The 22,290-nt window shown below is 45.2% G+C and overlaps 3 protein-coding genes and 2 long non-coding RNA genes across 5 annotated transcripts; 2 read left to right on the forward strand and 3 right to left on the reverse strand.

The window, feature by feature from the left end:
- Positions 1 to 12,206: 12,206 nt before the first annotated feature.
- LOC120666295 (upstream activation factor subunit spp27-like) lies at positions 12,207 to 14,263 on the reverse strand. The gene is made up of 2 exons (XM_039946113.1): positions 13,849 to 14,263; positions 12,207 to 12,495 (listed from the first exon to the last, which is right to left on the reverse strand). The coding sequence occupies exons 1-2, from the start codon at positions 14,179 to 14,181 to the stop codon at positions 12,376 to 12,378; spliced, it is 453 nt and encodes a 150-aa protein (XP_039802047.1). The 5' UTR covers positions 14,182 to 14,263; the 3' UTR covers positions 12,207 to 12,375.
- A 366-nt stretch (positions 14,264 to 14,629) lies between these two features.
- On the forward strand, positions 14,630 to 16,417 carry LOC120666297 (protein TRIGALACTOSYLDIACYLGLYCEROL 5, chloroplastic-like). Its single transcript, XM_039946116.1, has 4 exons — positions 14,630 to 14,786; positions 14,907 to 14,951; positions 15,882 to 15,914; positions 16,002 to 16,417. The coding sequence occupies exons 1-4, from the start codon at positions 14,747 to 14,749 to the stop codon at positions 16,178 to 16,180; spliced, it is 297 nt and encodes a 98-aa protein (XP_039802050.1). The 5' UTR covers positions 14,630 to 14,746; the 3' UTR covers positions 16,181 to 16,417.
- A 175-nt stretch (positions 16,418 to 16,592) lies between these two features.
- On the reverse strand, positions 16,593 to 17,485 carry LOC120666296. The gene is made up of 2 exons (XM_039946114.1): positions 17,356 to 17,485; positions 16,593 to 17,153 (listed from the first exon to the last, which is right to left on the reverse strand). The coding sequence occupies exons 1-2, from the start codon at positions 17,394 to 17,396 to the stop codon at positions 16,892 to 16,894; spliced, it is 303 nt and encodes a 100-aa protein (XP_039802048.1). The 5' UTR covers positions 17,397 to 17,485; the 3' UTR covers positions 16,593 to 16,891.
- Positions 16,980 to 18,136, forward strand: LOC120666298. Its single transcript, XR_005671645.1, has 2 exons — positions 16,980 to 17,125; positions 17,333 to 18,136. It is a non-coding gene; the product is annotated as an uncharacterized LOC120666298 (long non-coding RNA).
- A 1,691-nt stretch (positions 18,137 to 19,827) lies between these two features.
- On the reverse strand, positions 19,828 to 20,724 carry LOC120663486. Its single transcript, XR_005670521.1, has 2 exons — positions 20,374 to 20,724; positions 19,828 to 20,260 (listed from the first exon to the last, which is right to left on the reverse strand). It is a non-coding gene; the product is annotated as an uncharacterized LOC120663486 (long non-coding RNA).
- Between the last annotated feature and the right edge of the window lie 1,566 nt (positions 20,725 to 22,290).

Raw genomic sequence — 22,290 nt, forward strand, 5'->3', positions numbered from 1 at the left:
ATAGGAACTCTCCAATCCTAATCTTCGGCTTTTTTCATGGCCGAATCAGTGTTTTTTACTGTCTGATCGGTTAGACCGGTCTCCGGACCGGTCAGACCGGTCTGGGCGGTTAGACCGGTAACGTCAACCAGTTTGACCGGTTCGTTCAGAAACTGCAACTCGGCTATCATCTGCATCGGTTTTCTAATGTTAAATTTTCCTTTTCTAACATTATAACCAGATGCTTGCTGAGCCAGAGCGTTAGCCTATCCATTTTCTTCTCTTGGCAAATGTCTTATAACAAATTCATCAAAAGAAGAAATAATTTCGAGGCACTTATCAAGATATGCATTTAATGAACCATTATAACATTGGCATACCTTGGATACTTGCTGCACAATGAGAAGCGAATCACCAAAAACTTCAGCATGCTTCACGCCCATGGATTGTAAAATTTCCAAGTCGAATAATAATGCTTCATACTCAACTTGGTTATTTGTGCAATATTCTTCTAATCGGTTTGAGAACTCAAAAACAGCACCACTTGGAGATATAAGGACAACATCAATTCCTCTCCCATCATCACAAACCGATCCATCAAAATAAAGCTTCCATGGTGTGCAAAAAATATGGCCGATTTCTAAATCATGCTCATCATTAACCCAATGCTCAACAATGAAATCCGCTACAATTTGGCCTTTCATAGATTTCAAAGGTTCACGAGCCAAATCATATTCTATCAAAGCATATGCCCACTTGCCGATTCTACCACTCAAAATCGGCTTTTGCAACATATGTTTTATCACATCAGTTTGACATACTACTATGCATGTACTAGATAGTAGATAGTGTTGCAATTTAGTACAAACATGATATAAAGACAAGCACAACTTTTCAATAAAAGTATACCTTGTTTCCGCATCAATAAGTCGTCGGCCTATATAAGTAACAACATACTCCTTTACTTCGGTCTCTTGAGTCAAAACAGCTCAAATGACTTTATCTTCGGCCGCTATATAAAGTTTAAAAGGAACACCTCTCCTAGGTGCTTTAAGAACCGGCGGCGAAGACAAATAGTATTTAATTTTCTCAAATGCCTCTTGCTATTTCGCCCCCCAATTAAATTCGGCTTCATTCTTTAACCGAAGAATAGGAGTAAAAGCATCAATCTTTCCGGACAAATTAGAAATAAATCTTCTCAAATAATTTACCTTGCCCAAAAACTTTTGCAAGTCTTTCTTGCAAGTAGGAGCCTCAACTCTCCTCATAGCTTCAATTCTTTTAGGATCAATTTCTATATCCTTCTCATGAATGATGAAACCAAGGAATTTTCCCGCCGATACTCCAAAAGCACATTTGAGTGGATTCATCTTCAAACCATACCGACGCATCCTTTCAAGAGCAAGTCTTAAATCGGCTAAATAAGAATCCAAACTGGCCAATTTAATAACAATATCATCAATGTACACTTCCAAGATAACACCAAACAAATCATGGAAGATTAAATTCATAGCCCTCTGATAAGTTGCACCGGCGTTCTTTAAGCCAAAAGTCATAACCACCCACTCAAACAAACCAACAAATCCGGGACACACAAAGGCCATTTTAGACGTATCTTCCTCGGCCATGAATACTTGATTATAACTCGCGTTACCATCAAGAAAGCTAATAACACGATGTCCCGATGCTTCATTAATTAGCATATCGGCTATAGGCATAGGATATTCATCCTTGGGAGTAGCTTTATTGAGATCTCTAAAATCAATGCAAACACGAATCTTGCCCGAATCTTTCTTTTCAACGGGCACAATATTAGAGATCCAATCCGCATAACGACAAGACCGAATAAAACCAGCATCTAATAATCGATTAATCTCCTCTTTAATTCGGTCATAAATACTGGGATTGAAATGTCTAGCCGGTTGTTTATAAGGTTTAAAACCGGCTTTGATTGGTAAGCGATGTTCAACAAGATCACGACTCAATCCCGGCATTTCAGAATACTCCCAAGCAAAACAATTGATATATTCTTTTAATAACTTTATCAAATCGGCTTTAAACTCAACCGATAAATTCTTGTTTACAAAAGTCGGCCTAGGAATAGTACCATCACCTAGATCTACTTTTTCTAAAGGATCAGCCGACATAAAACCTTGGCCCAGCTTGTCCATGTCTTCTGATTCTTTAATAGTTTCGCACATATCGTTCGTACGCGCCCGATAGTGCTCAATGCGTTGCTGGAGCCACTCTGCGTTGGACCGGTCTGACCTGTCTGACCCACCGGTCTGACCAGTCAGCTCTGATGGCCGATCCGAAGAGGACCGGTCTGACCAGTCATGGGACCCGGTCTGACTGGTTGCACCTGAGTCGCCTGCTGGACTCATCTTTACAGCATTAAGTGATTTAGCCAATTTTCCATCGGCTTTAGAGTTGCAGGAACGAAACCCTCCTTGGTGCAACTGATAAGCTCATAATCGGACAGATCCAAGCCCGATAAGCACTTGACGTTGTCATTGGCACCAATGGAATTGGAATCGGCAGTAGCTATGAAGGAAGAAGTGTCACCAGGCACTATCTCAACCTCATCACCGATCCACTGAATAGGAAATTGATGCAAGGTAGACGGAACACATTGATTGGCATGAATCCAATCACGCCCAAGTATTAAACTGAAGTTACCTTGCACTTCCGAGACGAAGAAGGTTGTGGCAAGCGTCTTACTTCCAATGGTCAACTCCATGGATGCAACCCCCTTGGCACCAATGGGATCACCTCCACCTACACCGCTAACCGTCATGTTGGTCTTGATCAGCTCCTCGTCCTTCCCGCCAAGCTTCTTATACAATGAGTAGGGCATAAGATTTACAATAGCGCCACCATCCACTAACATGCGAGAAATCAGCTTTCCATTAAGATGTCCCCTCATGTAGAGAGCTTTCAAGTGGTTATCCGATTCCTTGGGCTTCTGGAACACAGCATCACGAGGCCCAAATTGAAGATGAGCCACCTCCTCTTCAGGAATTATGATATAATCCGAAGACATATGCACAACGTTCATCTCCAAATTGTTGCACTCTGGGGACGCCTCATAATCCACCAGTTCTTCTTCTTCCGTTACTGGAGGAGCTGGTTCCACTTCATCAACTCGAGAAACCGAAACAAGCACCGCTAATTCGGCTGTACTCTTTGCACTAGGCTCAACCGGTCTGAACGGTGGCTCAGGGCAGTCTGACCGGTCGAGGGAACCGGTCTGAACGGTCGCTGTGGTCGGTTTGACCGGTTTTTCTGATGGCTGGTCAATCGTCTTGGCCTGCCATACTTTGCCTTGAGGGATCATGGGCCTGTACTTGTTGAAGTACTCATCCCTCGCCTTCTCTGCCTCCTGCTCCCTCTTTTTCTTATTGCGAAGATGTTGGAGCTTCCTCTTCTGGGTATGCGTCAATCCCTCGGGACACCAACGGGGTTGATGGTATTTGTCCGCCACCTTGCTGCCACCAGCCTCATGATTGTTAGCAGTAAAAGGTTTCTGGACAGGAGGAGCAGAAGAAGTAGCCGATTTATCAATCACCATTGGCACCTTACCCTTATCTTGCACAACCACTTTAATCTCGCCGATCTGAACAACAGTATCAACTTTAGCCTTCTCTGGAATAGCTTCTGATTGCACCTCTAACTTCTTTTCCTTCACGTGGTATTCAACCTGCGGAGGAACAACTCGCGTCGGTCTCTGCTGAGACCGGTCTGACCGGTCATAAGGGACCAGTCTGACCGGTGGCGCCAGCTGAGCTGGACCAGATTGGTGTGCTCCCAATCGATCGTGTACTGGCGTCCTTGATCTTTCCTCCCTCTGATATGGTGGTGGATATGGCATTGGAAAGAACTGGAGCCAAATCCCCTCATGTTCCCACACCGGATTAACTGCATTTGACGCCGGTGGGGACCAAGGCATAGTAGCATACACCTTCTGTGGAGGAAACTGAGGATAATCACTCCTGCACCTGATGAATTCCCTCCTTGGAGGCGAAGCATTGCCCCGACGCGGTGGTGAATGACGTCTCTTTTTTAATGGCCGATCTTGTTGAACGGCCTTAGTGTACTTGTTCAATAACTGCCCAAAGGTAGGTCCCTGATTTGTACGCCTACCCTGCAGTTTTGGCACATTTGTTTTCCAAGTACCCTCTTCTGGACGTTTCAGCTTGAAAGATCGGGGCTGCTCCCTGGGCCGGTCTGACCGGTCGTTGTACCCGGTCTGACCTGTCTGACCGGTTGATGCTACCGGTCTGACCGGTTGTGCCTGGAAAGCAAGCTGACTGGAGGAACTTGCTTGCCCCCCGGGCTTAGGAGCATTAACAAAAATCCTCAAAGTCGGCTTCCCATCAGGAGTCTTCTCAGCAACGACTTCTCGAGCCAGAATCTTATCATTTGCATTCATCGGCCTCGGATCTCCAATCACCACATTCTTCTCTTGAGCCCCTTCAGCTTGCTCCGGCCGAAGGAGAACCTTTGGATTATTCAATTCCAAAGTATGGATAGGGAAGGGAGTCTTGTCTACTTGCATCTCAGAAAGCACCAATCGTCTTTCATCTACAACCGATTAGATCTGTCGACGGAAAACATTACAATCATTAGTAGCATGTGAGAAAGAATTATGCCACTTACAATATGCATGCCTTTTTAGTTCTTCCGGCGACGGTATAGCATGAGACAAACGAATGTTTCCATGTTTAAGTAATTCGTCAAAAATCCTATCGCACTTGGAAACATCAAAAATAAATTTCATCTCATTTTGCCGATTCTTTTGAACCGGCTTAAGCGAAGGACACATAGAAGGTTTGTCCTTTGACGGCCAAACAAATTCAGCGGCATACACTCCCTTTTCCTCATCGTTCGGACAGTCGGAATCATTCTCAACAAAATGTGTATTAGACCGATGAGGCTTAAAAGAATCTTTAGAATTTTTATACTTAAATTCGACACCAATAGCTCGCATTTGCAAATAATTAACCGTAATGAAATCAAAACATTCAAGTTTCTCTTTCAAATAAGAACGCAAGCCATTAAATGCCAAATCCGCCAAATCTTTTTCCGAAAGAGACGAATTGAAACAATGGTTTTTTAAAGCTTTAAACCTCTGGAAATAATCCAAAACCGATTCATCTCGGTTTGTCTAACCGATGTTAAGTCTAGCAATCTAATTTCGGCTTCCCCACTAAAGAAGTGATCATGAAATTTGTGCTCTAATTGATTCCAATTTAAAATCGATCCCGGCGCAAACGAGGAAAACCTAGAGAAAGCGGTTCTGGTCAAAGATAAAGAAAATAAGGGAACACACAAAGCATCGTTAAGACCCGCTTCACCCAATTGCAAGACATATTGGCTAACATGCTCCCAAGTCGTACGAGAATCTTCACCATTAAATTTCACAAACTCGGGAACGCGCCAACCAGCAGGATATGAAACAAAATCAAACTCTGTAGGATATGACTTTTGATATAAACGCGACCCACCCATATCAATCCCAAGTTTAGATTTAAGTACACCGGCCAAATCCTCTTTAAACCTGTTGAAATCGGCCTGATAAGTACCGCTGGCCGATGCATGTGAAGAGGCCGAAACACGTTGCGTGGTAGGACCGGTGTAAGTCATGTTTGTGTTAGGAATCGGCCCTCAGTAAGGTCCAGATCCCTGCTGTGATGTAGTATGAGGCCCGGCATGCATCACTATCTCATTGGTTCGGCTAGGGACGGCCGAACCGGGAATAGAAGCGTGCGGTGCAGAGGGCACTGGACACTGTCCTGTTGGACCGGTCTGACTGATCGTGTAACCGGTCTGACCGCCCGACCGGTCTGACCGGTCGAGGAGGCCGGTGGGACCGGTGGCGCGTGAAAAGTAGATGGCAACAGTGTTTGCCCTGGAAACGAGTTCGGCGGCATCCCAAAGAATTGACCCTAGGTAGCAGATGTGCCAGCCGAATTTGTTTCTGGAATATAAGTGCCATCCTCGACACTTTTGCCCTTTTTAAGTGCCTCAATCTGATCATTGAGCCCAGCAAAACTCTCTCCTGCAGCTACTTGCGCGGCGGATATTTTCGAATCTACCATAAGAGAGAATTGCTTGACTAATTCAGAGGGATCATTAGGAAGTACCTCGACCTTGTCTTGGTTCAGCTTGAATGATGGCATCACGAACTCCCCGACCCTCTTGAATAGGCCTCCTCGCTCCTTCTTGAATCCTTGAAGGAACTGCTCTTTCAGGTGCTCTTCAGCGATGAGGTAGGCCCTGCGCTCGTCTTCAGTGAGTTCCTCCATGGTCGCCTTGATGACGTTGTCGTTGTGAATTTCACCATGAGTACCCATCTTTCCGGAGAAGTTAGATTAGATCGGTTTTAAAAACCAGATTAACCTGTTCCCCAGCGGAGTCGCCAAAAAGTATGTTGATGCAGAATCGCGCCAACACACTCGAATGCGCTAGAACGCGCGGACGATCGTCAAAATGATCAACACCCGCGAAACCTTGGGCAGACCGGTCTGACCGGTGCCGCCGACCGGTCTGACCGGTGCAAGCAGGGCGTCGCCGGAAACCTAGAACAGCGAGCTCGGGAGGGACCCCGTCCGAGCTCGTGAATGTAGGGTTGCTCTGAGGTCGCCAGGCCACTCAGAACGTCTTCAAACGCCGTCGAAACGAAGGAAGAAAGCAATCTAGGGTTGGAAAAGATTAGGATTTGAGAGATAAAAAAATAATGTGATTTTTGTATTGATTCGATTGGGAATAAATCTCAATCGGCCTTAGCCTTTATATTTATAGGCCGGGGAAGACGTACCCCTTCACGAGTAGGATTACACGAGGACTCTTTACAAAAAACCTAATTCTACTCGGACTGTACAGACCAGACCGGTCAGCCTCGGCAGGTGCCAAATTTGGCTGTCAACACTAAGCACTTCTAAAAGGCCTAAAGAACGATCTCATGTACTGTTTGTTCCATGGTGCTAAATGTCGTCTCTGGTATCTTCAACACCTGTACAAGCATTCAACTTCCATGAATCCACATATTTTTTTTGTTAGTGGTTTGCAAGAAATCAGTCCATAAAATTTATAAGGCAGTTTGCGTGCATTCAGTAATAAATATTTTAAAGAATATAAGAATATCTATTTGTAAATACAACAGAAACATTTTGACTCCAATACCACTGGCAGATACGGCGAATGAAATGTTAACATTCAGATAGAAGGGTAGTTATAGCCTATAGCAGTGGCACTGTCCAAACCCAACCAAGAGAATTAGGCCGTATTTAGATCATTTTGTCAAAAAAATTTGAAAGAGAATCTTGCTATTAAATAAAATCTATTTATAGAACATTTTGCACGGATGGGTCGTAATCGCGAGATGAATCTAATTAATCTATACTTAATCCATAATTAGCAGATGTTTACAAATTATGTATGTGTCCAAATATTCGATGTGATATTTTGGGTGTAAAGTTTTGGAATCTAAACACAGTCTTAGAAGTTCTCTCTCAAACCTACTCCTATCCCGTCGCTCAGGAAGCGTGAAACATGTTTTCCCTTCCGCTTATCTGAAGCTCGTTTTTTTAGAAGCAAGATTCTGTGATAAGATAGATGTCTGGAGAATCAGTTGTCCAAATAAACCGTGTGTTTGACAATTCTAGTTGTTTTGAGTTAATTATTTGGGTTGAGTGGTAAAATGTCTGAAGCGCCACCGACATTAATAATCTCTCTCTTTTTACTGAATATAAACAAAATTTTACGCTACTAATTAAACGGAAAATGGATTAGCTGCACGTGAATATTGTTGGGCAGATAGTGTTTCGGCTTTGCAGACTTAGGCACTGTTTGGATTCATTAGTTATTTTTTATTCCTCCCTCAAATAGCCCAAATAATCATATAGGGAGCCAAACAGGTGGCCTGTTTTGTGACTATTTGGAAATAACTCAGTCCAAAAACTATCCTGCAAGAGGGAATATTTGAGTTATTTTGAGTGGAGTCGACTGCAGCAAGAGAGATAATGGGCTCCAATAATTGGGAGAGTGATTAATGTCAAATAGCTCTTATATCCAAACAGATCAAAGATTATTTTGATGGAGAGTTATTTTTATGGGCTAAAGAATAGTATAGAAAATAATCCTGGGTTACTTCTCCAAACAGGACCTTACACTTGCGCTGGTGGGTTTTGTAGTATCAAGGAAATAATGGAGAGAGAATCTCACGGGGGAAACAGAGGTGCTCGTGCTCCTGTCTCTCTCATCCGCCATGGCTGAGCTGCTCGAGCTCGAGCCGGCAGCAGCTCCGGCCACCGTTCTCGAATCCAAGGGCACGGGAAGAGAGAGGGGGGTGAGGGGGTTTAGGGTATGGAGGTGTGCTCACCAGTCGCCGCTGCGCTACCCGACGAGGCCGCCCACCCAAGCCGCCCCGGGCGCACGGCTGCCTCCATGCTAGGTTTTCAAGATGTGCTCAATCTTGGATGGGCGAAGGCAAAAGGGGATCGATTTGGAATTTTGGATGTCTGAGTATCTCGGTGGGGAATTCGAGGGTCTATGTGTGGGCCAAAGTCACTGAAAGGAGGGGCAACAATGCCCAATACTGAGTTTACAGTCGCCCGTGACTTGACTTTTGCAAGTCATGGTCGATCCGACCGTTCCATTCCTTCTCTTTCCTCACTTCTTCCTTCTCTTTCCCCCTTCCTCATCCTCCTTTTTTTCGCCTTCCTCCGGCGACGGGGAGAGGCGGCAGGGCAGCTCGGATTCGCCGCGCCGTGGCCTCCCCCCTTCCGCCGCCGCACCTGTGCGGCCTCCCTTTCCTTCGCCACTGCATCTCCGCGGTCTCCCTCCCCCTCCGCCGCCGCATCTCCGCAGCCAACCTCCCCCTCCGCCGCCGCACCTCCGCGGCCTCCCTCCCCCATCCGCCGCTGCATCTCCGCGGTCTTCCACCCCCATCCGCCGCCACATCTCCGTGGTCTCCCTCCCCTATCCGCCGCCGCACCTCCACGGCCTCCCTCCCTCTCCGCCGCCGCACCTCCAGCGGCCCGACGGCTGGCTCCCCAGCGGTGCCGGATCCGCGGTGGAGTGGCGCGGGGGAGGTGGTGCGGCGACCGCCGGTAAGTGATTTTTTTCTTTTTTTTTGTTGCAAATTTTTCTAAAAAATGTTTCATCTGATTTTTTTTATGCAAAAAATTTTACACGAGACTTTTTCTAGTGTTAGATGCAAAAAAAAATTATCTAAGTTTTTTGTTTTGAATGTAAAAAAATTTCTCATCATTTTTTTAAGTTTGTTTCTTAAAATTTTTTTCTTTCAAATTTTTCTCCCTTTAAATTTTTCTCGCTTCTTGATTTTTTCCCTTGAAAATTTTTTTCAGAAAAAATTTTATCACAAAAGAACAAAATGTTAGCAAAAAAGGAAAAAAACGGTTGGAAAATCGACCGTACGGACCAAAACTCACGGTCGCCCGTTAACTAGCGAACCCCGGAACAATGATATTTTAACCTTAGTTGAACGACAGTTACAGCCTGAATAATGATTTTGTTGCGGAATTGATGGTAATGCATTGATGGAATTTAACTTTCATATTATGGCATATAAAGGAAGTGTAGATTTTAGTAGCACACAAGGGGATGGATAAATTTTTAATAGCATACAAGAAATTTGCTCTTTTCTAAGTAAGATGTGATATTGCCTGGAGTAGTGGTATATTAGTAAGTAGATTTATCCCCTTTCCTCAAAGATAAATAATCCTCCTATTTGGAGATGGGCATCCATTTATATTGGTGTAAGGGATCAAATGGGTTAAAAAGTTATAAGTGAATTCACCAAGACAATAATGTTCTCCTACTATTTATTATCGCCTCCTCATGGGACAGATTAATATGATACCTGGACTATACATAAAAAGTAAAGAAAAGAATTTTCCAAGACTAATAAAATCTTTATGTTATGATTTTGCACCATTTACATGATCATCTAGAATTTTAAATGCTACTATCCTTTGTCTCCCCACGCGGTCTCTAAACTCATATATGTGTGCCCACATAATAAATATGATTGGAGGAAAGGAATTCTAAAGCTTAGCGCATTCCCACTCTACAATTTTTTCTTGAATTTAGTTTGGAAGATGACAAGTGGCCATTTACTATTAGTTTGTGGTTGTGGCCTCATCCTCACTTAAAATTATTGCAATTCAATAGCTGGATATGGCTTTGGCCCTCTTCTATCTAAAGTATGCAAAATTACTACCCACATCATTCACTCCAACCTTCTATGAAAATCATGTGCTAATAAACCTACATGATAAGCTCTCAGCAGAAAGAAAAGATAAGTACATTAAAAAAGGAGAGGGGATAAGTGCTGGAGTGGGTTCCAAGCACAGCAACAACAAATCAATGTATCGGTTAGCCACGTACTATTTTTGGTTTTGAGAGGCAAGTTTGAGTAGTTCCTTGGTCAGTGTTTATTAGGTGCATTTTCCCAACCTACTCAACCTGCATGACAAACTCAATAGTTTGGAGCTTCTTTCGTCGTTAGGTGACGTACAACCATAACCATCACCGGATTTTAGTGCATTTTCTGTACCGACACTACTTAGCCTTTACATTCTCTTGCACTGGTACTTCCGTGCTGTAGTCGATGAGTCTGAACGGCTCACTAGTTATCACGTACACATGCAGATGCACCGTTACATACGGCCTCCAAAAGTGTACGTCCATGGGTAGTTCTGAACTTGTCAACAAAAAACAAAAGAAAACCAGATGTGGAGCATCCGTACGAGAAAAGGTAGGAGTCTGTTTGGTTTGTAATCAAAGGAACAATGCGAAAGTTCGATAAAACTTTGAGATGTTGAGGTCGGAGTTGGCAGATCCGGAATTCATGATTTCACCGACTGAAAGACGAATTCAAGTGAAAACCGATTTTAAATCAGACCAAACGCAAAATCTTACAAGTTAATGTAAACTTTGATTCTCAGTACAGGGCAAAGGGACAATCACGAGAGCATCAGTTGGTAAAAATTCTAATGGTGGACCCCCCCCCCCGGTTGTGTCCTACACTCACTTTGGATCGACAAACTGTCTCAGTCGGACATGCTTTATCAACAGAATGAATACAAAAATACTCTGCCATCTGCACTTCGAGAAAACAACCTAAAAAGAGCTTGATACTTGTAAAAGCATATATAAAATCGATCGTGGCAGACTTTAGCCAGGAGCCAGTCACCAGTCCTTCTCGGACGCCAAACGCTATCAAAAGGTTACACTAACTTTATTCAGCCCCTACGCGACCGCAATTGACCCAACATTAGCTCTGATCACCGACACACTAATTGGTTATTTAGTGTGATAAAAAGGGCCATTCTGGTCCACCACATGATCAGTTTTATAGCGGCTCACATCTCACCATCAAACCACACTCCATGATTCATTGGGCACAATTATCCTTCCAATCTAAGCCGTCATTACCGCAAAAATAGACGGGCTAGGTCATATCAGGTTCCTGACGACCCATCACCAGCACATTATGTTCTCCAGGTCCCTCTTGAAGCAATCTTTTCCGAATGAACAAACCATGAAAAAGCGATTTGGCAGATGATTCTCAATTATACAAAAATAACGGGCAGGAGTAAGTGGCGTGAAAATGAAATTGCTGGTGGGTACGTTACCTGAATGCACGAATCTGCTGAAGTAAGACCATCGACAGACAACAGGTCCCTGCATACTTTGTAGGAACACTATGACTTCTGTTGGAAACCACTGACAGGAGCATGTGAAGCAGCTCACCGGTTCAAGGACGTCTTGTAATCCTGCATGGGAAGCTGGGGTGACATCCATTTACAGGTTTAAAACAGAGTGAACAGGGGGGACCTGCGCCAAATTGTCAAAGACTACCAATTTCAGAATGTGATGCCGCAGGTGGCGTCAAAAGGAAGACAGACATTCTTTGTCTTGGTCTTGAGCTGAATGAGGGGCTTCTGCAGAGAAATCTTTAATATTCCATTCTCTTGTGCCAAATGATAGGCCAGTATGGCTAGTTTAGTGGTGCAATCATTGGTAAGCCAAAGTGAATGGATCATAGAGATCCATATTGTAGACCCTGGTCATCATAGACCAGTGTTTGGCTTCAAGCTGTCACCTAAGGCAGGCCAAGAGGCAAATATAATGAAAGATGAATGTGATAACCCACCACTCAGGTCTAACATGGTAGGTGAATAGGATATAAACATGAATGATCAAGGACAATGAGTAACGAAGAGCTAGCACACCATTAATGGCAAATATTAGATGACCATGCGTCGTCAGGGAACACATTTGCCTTTAAACCAGGTTTAGCTAAATGTACCCATACAACAGCCACAGCTAATACAAAACAAAACAGTGTGATCTACAAAAATCCTGTCATTTCTGGAAGTGGGGGTTAAGCAGTCCAGAGATTTCAAGGAACCCAACACGATCACGACCTCCAAATATCTTCTTCAATTTGTCATCACAGATTATTATCTTCTTGTTATTTGGATCCTGATTGCAGAAACAAAAGAGAGCAATCAATTATTTGGCAAGAAAATTCCATAATGTGATAATAATGACATGTTCAGTGCTACAATAAAGATGCACCTAAAATGTTTGCAATAACACATGCACAGAATAGAACATGCACAGTAGTCATGCTATGGCAAAATGCAGTACATTTGCTAAATTTGGATCCAATGGTGATTATTCTAATTGCTCAAGAAATACAAATTTTCAGAGAGAAAAAAATGATGGATATAATAGAATGTCCAGTGAAGTCCTGGTAAAGTGTGCCAACAAAAACAAGCTGAGTTTGTGGTCCAAACAACTATTGCTTCAGGGTCATCTGTATTGTAGGCATGACATAGTGATTGGGTTTCTGCTGGGGCACGCCACACACTTTTAGACACCATAGAGGCCAAGGCCCAATAGGTGCATGCTTTATGAACTCACTGATGTTTAGCAATTGTTTCTGCTTATGATAGAGAAGCACCATCCAGTCTTAGTCTTCATGCAAACTGGAGTTTACCCACACATCTCGACAAGTGTATAAACTTAAACCCTGCATCCCTACCGTGTTACCACTCAATCTAATTAATCACAGCATGTTTAACAGCCCCTTGGACCACTCCTAATCCAAAGTCCTAAACAAACACAGGGACACAAGCCAACGAGGTACCCTTGATTAAGGATCCCAAGTTCAGTACTTTGGATGATTCCGTTAAAACAAACAGGAATACAAACAAGACATAGTCAAATGCAACAGAATCACTGAGAGCATAGATTTAAACTCAGGGAAAGCACAAACTGGCCCATGGTGACAAGCATGGCAGTTACCAGTTACCACCGCTGCTGCACGAACAATACAGTGTTCCCCACAGACACCATTACCCCCCCCCCCCAGCGCCCCCCAGCTAACATCCTAAAATCTACAGGAGGAAACAAGCATTGCAAATCAGCAGTAGTGAATTTTCTTTGCCAATGTATCATTATTTTTTATTAAATGTCTTTTTTGCCATCACATCACTTCAGTTAGAAAATCTTTTAAAAAGAACTTTCAGAGCCACACCATTCACGAAAAAGAATCTAAAATACATTTTTACGCTAGGTAACACGCACAAAGCCTTTCTTGCAAAGCACAAATGAGATCACTGTACTGAATACAAAACAGCACGAGCATGCAACATGTCCTCAGTCTCAAATTCCTTCACCTACCGACTCAATCAATTCAGGGAAACTAAACACATTGCAGCTCAAAATTTGATACCCAAACATACCGAGTCCCAGTAGCGCAGCGTCACGGTGCTACCACACATCACAAGAGTGAATACGTACAGGAGAGATGAGAGTGATCGAAAGGACCTGCAGGTTGTTGCCCTTGATGTGCGCCCAGACGAGCTTGATGGCCTCGGTCCGGGGCAGCTCCGCCGCGCCGCCGACGAACTCGCGCAGCTCCGGCGAGATCGGCTTGGGCTTCGTGATCCCGCTCGCCGGCCTCTTCTTCCCCGCCCCCGCCCCCGCCCCCTTGGCCTTCCCGACCCCCTCGGCCGTCGCCTCCGCCCGCACCATCGCCACGGCCGCCCTCGCGGCCGGCGCGCCCCGCACCCGCACCGACACCGACAGAGGCGTCCGCCGCAGCGCGACGGGGTACGCGAGGATCTCGCCGGAGCGGATGGCCGCCGCCGCCGCCGACATCGCCGGAGCGCTAGGGTTTATCCGTGTGGTTTTGGGGATAAGGTTTCGCGGTGGCGAGGTGCCTCGGCCGGGGGCGGGGCGGGGCGGGGCGCGGGCTAGTAGGCCGGGTGGGCCCGTTTGGGCCGTCCGATGGAGGACGCGGCGGATCGGACGGCCCAAGATCGCCACGAGCGCGCGCCGGAAAGAGGCTTATCCGCTTGCTTTCCAACGTGCGAGACAAGGGTTAACGGGTTGGAGTGGGACCAGCTGGGTCACTGTCACACTGACCGGTGGGTCCACATTATCTGGTCCCACTAGTCAGCAGGCGGGTTCTTTTTTAGGAATTCAGGTGGTGGTTTTGCTATGGGCCTACGTAGTGCTCGCCAGGAAGGTGGGCTCAGCCCAAAGAGACGGGAAAAGCCCATGTATACGGCCCGGTCCGTTTTGTCGCTGACGTCACCTCGTCTTCCCCACTGGCCTGGAGTGGAGCTGGTGGGTGTGTTGGGTTCGCCTTTCCGCTTGGCTTCCTCCTCCTGTTCTCTCTCTCATCCATCCACACGGACGCGGGAGCGGGAGGGAGCGAGCCATGGTGGTCAGCACGTTCACTGGCCCCGGGATTGGGATCGGTGAGCGACCCCAGACACCCCATCCTTTCAGGCATTGAGTACCGGATCTCGCAGTTGCTTTTGATTCTCGTTCCTCGTTAGGTCTGTTAATTCGTTCTCTTTCTCTCCGATTCGGTGCAGGGTTCGGCGTCGGCTGCGGGTTCGGCGTCGGGTGGGGCTTCGGAGGTGAGAGCCTGCCCTTTCGTCGCGTCACTGATTGCGCTTTTTCCCCCTGGGTAACGATTAGTCTGTTATTCTTTTTTTCCCCCTGAAGTCGGGGGCGTCAGGGTGAGGATTAAAAATTTTAACTTGGCGAATTGAACTCGCTAGGTGCCTAGGTCCTTGTTTGAGGTTCTATTCTCTGCGTGCTGCTGTAATCTTGGGTGTACTTTCCGCCGTTTCAGCGGTACAAATGGCTATGAAATTATAGAACAGGCTGGAGCTTCTTCAGTTCAGTCTTAACTCATCAGTAGCCTAACTTAGCGATGCCTTGTCTCTGGTTTGATGATTAGGGGTTAGGGCAGAGTGATGCTTGATTCATGGTGGTACACTGGTACATGCGACTTGGTTAGTGTCTGTTTGTCTCGTAGGTTGCTACAAAAGAGGTTATGGACTTCCTGAATCCTGATGCATAACTAACATTGCGCACACGGATTGGTTCCGGGACAGTTGCAAAATAATCTGAAACCATTTCACCTGACCAACAGGCTCTTATTAAATTACATTTTGCCACGTCTGAACATTGCTTTTGTGAGTATTCTCCTATAATTATTTCTGAACAGCGGATACCATCATACCTCAGTAACACAATTTTTTGGACATCGACATGGTCTCCAAAACACAACTTTGTCTATTACCTTTTGTTACAAATTATTTAAAAACGTAAAATATTATACTTTTATGAAGCTACGTTATGGGACAAATCTGCTTGTGACATTTCCAAATATAGAAATTCAATATATAAAAAGTAACATGCAACCAAAGTAGAATGGTTGACTTAAGACAACCCACAATGTCATTTGTTTTTAACTGGATTACGGGAGGGAGTAGTATTCAATGATAATGTCCATCCATGAGCAAGAAATGACATGCTTTTGGTTTGCTTTTCTACCACAGGAATGCCTCTTAACATGTTCGGCTTGGGCATTGGTACTACTTTTGATCTTCTCAATTTCTGTGTTATTCTTATCACTTATATTTACTTGTTAGTGGGCTACAATTTCTCTTGTTTAATAGGTGGGGGTTGCGGAGTTGGCCTTGGGCTAGGATGGGGCTTTGGCAATGCTTATGGTTGTCAGTATCGATCGTCAAGAGTCCAGTTTCAGGGCATTGAATTTCAGAAGAAGGCTGATGGAGATGATGCACCAAAAGTTGTTTCACCGGAGATTGCTGAAAAGTCTCGTCCTTATGGCTAGTATACCTGCCACCATATAGTTCGCAGAGACGTGTTCTATGTGTCCTCTGAATTGCAGTTTAATTACATACCTGCCTGTTCTTTGGTAGCAATGTTATGCTACACTTATTTTCATTTCTGTTGTAACCAGAATGATGTTAATGGATCGAAATTTCAATTAGGAAGGAATGACCCTAGTACTAGGCCTACATGCTATACATTTACTTTTAATGGTCGAATTACTTTTGTGAGTTGCCCAGATATTTATTATGTTGTACAGCTATCATATCTAGATATGCTAGTTTGGATATATGCATAATCTTATTGAATATAAATTTTCTTAAAGCATCAGTATTATGACCTTCTATGCTTGCTTCTCCCTTGGCAGTTTGAGAAACAAAGCTTAAAAAGTATTTTTAGGACAATTAGTAGGATAAGCTTAAAAAAAGCACTGCTACTCCAGAATGTTGCAAAGGTACAGTTAAGGGCTTGTTTGATTTAGGTAGAACCAGCAGAATGTTAGAAAGAAAAAGGTAAAAGAAAGGCAGACATTGTTCGTGATCTGTTGGTGGATGTGGCTACTGCAAACTGGTATCATAACAACTGATAAGTAGTATTCCATAGCATCCATGGACCTGGCTTGATGGTGATGGCTGCACAACTGTGTTTTTTTTCTCTCTCTGGAACACGGAGCTGTCTTTCAGTTATTCTTCCACAGCAAAGCCTCATACATTTAACCAAATGGATGGTCAAGGGAAGCAGCATCGTTCTTCGATGTGGTAGAGCTAGCTGACTCTGCCTCCCCAGTCCTGAACCAGTATGACTGCCGGAATGAAGCTGCGCCGCTGGGGACATCCTCCATGACCCATTCAAAGCCCTTGGGGTAGTATATCCCTGTCCTTGGGTGTGGCACCCACAATGATGTTTCTGCTGACCGCACTTCTGCAGGCTCCAGTCGCCTCACGAGGTTAGTGCTCTGCTTGCTCTTAACTGCCCTGCAAATATCAATTTAAGCAGTTACTTCAAAGAGCTGAAATGATTTTGCATGTGGCTATTCAAGTCTTTTCAGTATAATATGAGATCTAACGTCAATGTCCAGCCATGCTCGAAGAGCATCAAACTGGAAGGAACCAGATTGAACATCTATCTGATCACTGTTGGTTTGTCGTTGCAGGTTCAGAGTGGATGACTAGTTACCGGAGGAGAGCTGTCGATTTCGCAAGTGCATGGCGGCCCATTGACTCAGGCTGCAGAGGTTAACAAGATGCGGTGGTGGTTATCCTTGGTAGGAACCAGCTGATGGCAGTTCCCCCTTGCTTGGTACCTCCCTCATCCTCAACCCAGGTATTTATACACTAGCTGTAGCCTTAGCAGATCGAATGCCACCACCAATCCATCATGGTCCTGGTAATGAAACATACACCGTACGTTCATTGGATTATGGAGAATCGGACACGCTTAGCTAACTAGGAGTGGGATTTATTACTGGTCTTGGGGATTTACAAACGATTTTGTTCGCTGTCGCTAGCTTCCGATTGGGCAACTAATTAAAATGATGGTTTCCAGCCTCTGATTAGACCCCTCTGGACAAAACACCATTGGAACTGATGCTCCAAGAATCTGAGTCAATTGTCGTGATAAATGCAATCTGGGACTGTACTGTTGCTACTCGTGGAATCGTGCGACAGCAGCACCGATGCTGTAGTTAGCATTATTAGCAAAGTGGAACCTTGGCTTTTAGAACAAAAGATGGGAACATGATACAACCAGTAGAAAAGCTATTACTTAAATTCCCTGGTGACGTTGCTATAGTTAGCTGCAAATAATTTCTGTTATAAACTTGTGGATTCCATATGAACAAGATTGACACGTAGACCCAATGATGGGTGAACTCAGGGTGGAAATACATCAGGAATTGATTTGTAATGCAGATTTCAAGCAACATATGCTCACATTAAAGATTGTCTCTTTTACTTACTGGATGGCTGTCTCCAGAATTTCTGCACGCGGTCCTTGTAACCTGATCTGATGAGCACCATCACCAACCGTTCTTCTGCACAATAATGGAGAGCACGGGATCCAATTCTCCCTTCCTGAATCTATAGCTGTGGCGCAAAACTAAAGATGAAGCATTTTATTGCTTCTTGTCAGTTGTCACTTCATGCTGCTATTTTCCCAGGCCCCCCAGAATTTACCATGCAGTCATAGGAAGCACGGCAGTAAGATTTGCAAGAAAAAGCATGAATAGGAGTTGTACTAGGACGTGTCGGGAATAAAGCTCCTGATTTTGTTCTCATCGGCTTCAGTTGGTCTGTTCGGTCCGTTGCTTTCTGTGGAAGGGCAGGAAATGTTCAGTGCTGGTTGGATATCTTGCCATACACATGAAGACAACAGCATCTCCAACAGTTTGGCAAATCGAGTTGCCATTTTTGATTTTTGACAAAAACGTTAAAAATACTACTTCAACAGTTTGGCAAAAAACTTGGCAATTTTTGACAACTTGGGAAAAACCAGCCTCCAGCGCCTAAATATACGCGCGCGGCGCGTGGTTGGCATCGTGATTTCTAGTCAGGTGGGAGGGTGAAAAAAGAAATAAATAACAGAGAAGGGTTTCTGATTTAAGTTTTCAAGAGGTGGAAGGGTATAAATATAATTTTGTTTCTCTCTCAGGGTTCCTGATGTAAGTTAGATCTGGATTTAGCAAGTGAATTATGCCAAACTGTTGGAGATAAATTTTTTTTACTTGGCATATCTTTTTAGAAGTTGGCAAAACACAAGATATGCCAAGTAAAATATGGCAAACTCTTGGAGATGCTCTAACCATGCGAGATCTGAGTTATTTGCTTGACAAGATATGTTGATCAAGTCGTATATTGTTAAAATGTGTTTTTGACTATTCGTTTTCCAGAAGAAATTATTAACCATGGCAAAATGACCGTCGATGTCACAGTTAGGATGGAAATTGCCATGGTTTTGAACAGGCTGAATGTGAACTTTAGTCAAAGTGTAGTACTGTAATAGATATGTTGGGTTTACATATATATATTTTTTCCCTTTCGAGAAGGCATGGCTGGTTGCTGGTTTTGATCGTGGACAGTTAATGACACTACTATCAGGATGAAAATTGCCATGGTTCAAAGAGTAATGTCTTTTTATTTATATCCATTTATTTTTTAGGTTGTATTATTGCCTATTTATTCGTCTATATATATCTCAGTTAAACATGGACTCCAAATAAAAGCGCTTGCAGGAGAGCCCAGAGCGTCTTTGGGCCACTTCGTGGGAGCAACATGGTATTTCCTGGGCCACATGATCTTTGGCCCACTTCGACATTGGCATAAGGGCTCCATCCTTCTTCATATCTTGTGGAAACCTGGCAACAAATGGCTTTCCCTAAGCTTATTCTGTTTTCTCTCTCTGTTTTTTCTTTTTTTGCTCGTTTGGGGCCCTTCCACTACTTCCGGGAACAGCTTCTTCCTCCTTTGAGACAACTAGAAAGGGTCAAATTAATGTATCCATTCGTCATTCAGAAATCGGGAATTCGGGATTAGCAAGGAAGACCAAAAAAAAAAAGGGGGGGGGGATAGTGGCTGCACGGCACTAAGATTTGAAGCGAGATGTTAGAGCATCTCCAAGAGGGGATCCCCTCCAAGAGTGCCCAAAAAATAGAGTCCAAAAATTCTAGTTATTGGACCTTGCCAAAAATTATTGGGAGTGAAAAAAAACACATCTCCCAACAGTTCCCAAAAGTACTCTCCCAAAACAAATTTAAATGGTGACACATCATCATGAGGTGGGCCCTGGTTTTTTATTTATCTCACGGAAGATTTAATAAAAACTGCCTGTATGTTTTCCCAAAACAACTCCATCGCCGCCTCATACCTTGACCAAACAGATCACGCCTCCTCAGCCCTAGCTCCATCGTAATCCTGCAGATGTCGTGAGCTCCGGCATAGGTAGGACGTAGCAGCTACGCAACCCCGTCGAAGCAGCCAAGGGCGCAAGTGCGAGGCCCGTGACGACCAAGAGCAGTTTGAAACCACGGAAGTTCAGCATCTAGCAGCAGGATGCAAATCGAAGCAAAGACATAATGGATCCGGCGCTGGACGGACAGGACGCAAATGTTATACCACGAAAGTTCATCATCTAGTAAGAGGATGCAAATCGAAGCAAAGACAGAATGGATCATGCGTACAGGAACCGGCTGATTCTCACCCGGAGTCGTCGGGGGAGGCAATCCAGAGGGCTCGTTACTGGTCGGAGGGGAGCCGCCGCAAAGACAGAATGGATCCGACGCTGGACGGGCGGGTGCCTGCTTCGTCGACGCCGAAGATCCTGCAATCTGGATGGAGGTACGGAGGGGCGCAGTAGACAGATGGGAGATGGCGCTGCCGCGCTGCTAGCCCAACATGCCCTGGAAGGTGCGATCGAGGGGAGGCGGCGGCTGGATTAGCAGGATGAAGAAGCGCCGCTGCAGAAAAATGGCGCGATTGGGGAGAGAAAACGCGCCGAGAGGCTCGCGGGAATAGAGAAATGGTGGGCATCAGCGGAAAATTTTGGGATTGGGAGTAAGAGATCTTCAAGTTTGTTATATTTTACTTGGCATATCTTATATTTTGCTAATTTTTAAAAAGATATGCCAAGTAAAAAAAAGAGTTTATCTCCAACAGTTTGGCATAATTCACTTGCCAAATTCAGATCTACATCAGGAACCCTGATAGAGAAATAAAATTATATTTATGCCCTTTCACCTCTTGAAAACTTAAATCAGGAACCCTTCTCTGTTATTTATTTCTTTTTTCACCCTCCCACCTGACTAGAAATCACGATGCCAACCGCGCGCCGCACGCGTATATTTACGCGCTGGAGGCTGGTTTTTCTCAAGTTGCCAAAAATTGCCAAGTCTTTTGCCAAACTATTGGAGGAGTATTTTTAATGTTTTTGCCAAAAATCAAAGATGACAACTCGATTTACCAAACTGCTGGAGATGCTAGCTTCAGCGGATATCTGGCTCAGCAGAGGGCTTGTTTTGGGCTGAGCCAAAAAATTGAGCAACGGATTGGGCCACTGTTGGAGCATTGGTTTTTAGCTTTTTACCCAAAACTTCTTTTTGGGAGTGTTTTTTGGGCACTCTTGGAGATGCTCTTAGGGAAGGAAGGTGAGCACTGGGTATGGGTCAGGCATGCAATGGGAGCCCGGCCCCTTGGTTCAATTTGGCCCTAGGGCTTGAACTGGTTCGATCTCACGCAAGGGCAAGGGTAATAGATAAAGTGGAAAGCAGGGATGAGGGCGCAGTGGCGGAGTTAGCCCAATACCTAGGGGGCTCCTTCCTCTTCCTCCCTTTTCTTCCTTCTTTCTTCTCTCTCCTCCTCCTTCCTCTTTGTCTCTAATGGAGTTCCTGGGGTAGGTAGTATGAGCCCCCTTGCCCCCACGCTGACTCTGCTTCTGTGAGGGCGGTGAAGGCGGTAAAGGTCGATGGGGTTGTCTATCGTGGCCAGCACTACTACAAAACATCTTTTCTGAGGCGTGCATATTTGATTTTCAGAGGTGTTTTTTGGAAACACCTCTGAGCTAGGGTCACTGAAAATCAGGATTTTCAAAGGTGTTTGTGTGCACGCCTCTGTTAATCAAATAAAGAAATAAAAAAAGAAAAACCCTCCAAAGCCCATCTGAGACCGACCGCCTCCCGCCGCCCCGGCCGTCGCCGCGCCGCCACCGGCCGGCCGCCGCGCGGCCGCCGCCTACTGAGCACGGTTGCCGCCCCCGGCCCGCCGTCGCCGCCTGCTGAGCGCGGCCTCCGGATCCGCCACTTGGAGAGCGAGGGGCGGCTTGCGTGGAGGAGAGGGAGGGGCGGCGCGCGGGTCGGCGTCAGCCAGATCCGCGGGGCGCGCGCGGTCGGCTTCGGGACGAGCCGCCGGCCGCCGGAGGCCACCGCCCACGGCCGCGACGGAGGCCACCTGAGGGAGAGGTCCATGAGTTCCTTGCCAGCGGCGCTTGCGAGTAGAGCGGCGGGGAGGAATGAATGGAGCAGCGGCGGGTGGAGACTGGAGAGAGGGAGAGGGAGAGAAATGAGTCTAAACCCTAACTCTATATATATATATATATATATATATATATATATATATATATATA

Source organism: Panicum virgatum, chromosome 3N (genome assembly GCF_016808335.1).
Source record: "Panicum virgatum strain AP13 chromosome 3N, P.virgatum_v5, whole genome shotgun sequence".
In the NCBI taxonomy this organism is placed as follows: domain Eukaryota; kingdom Viridiplantae; phylum Streptophyta; class Magnoliopsida; order Poales; family Poaceae; genus Panicum; species Panicum virgatum.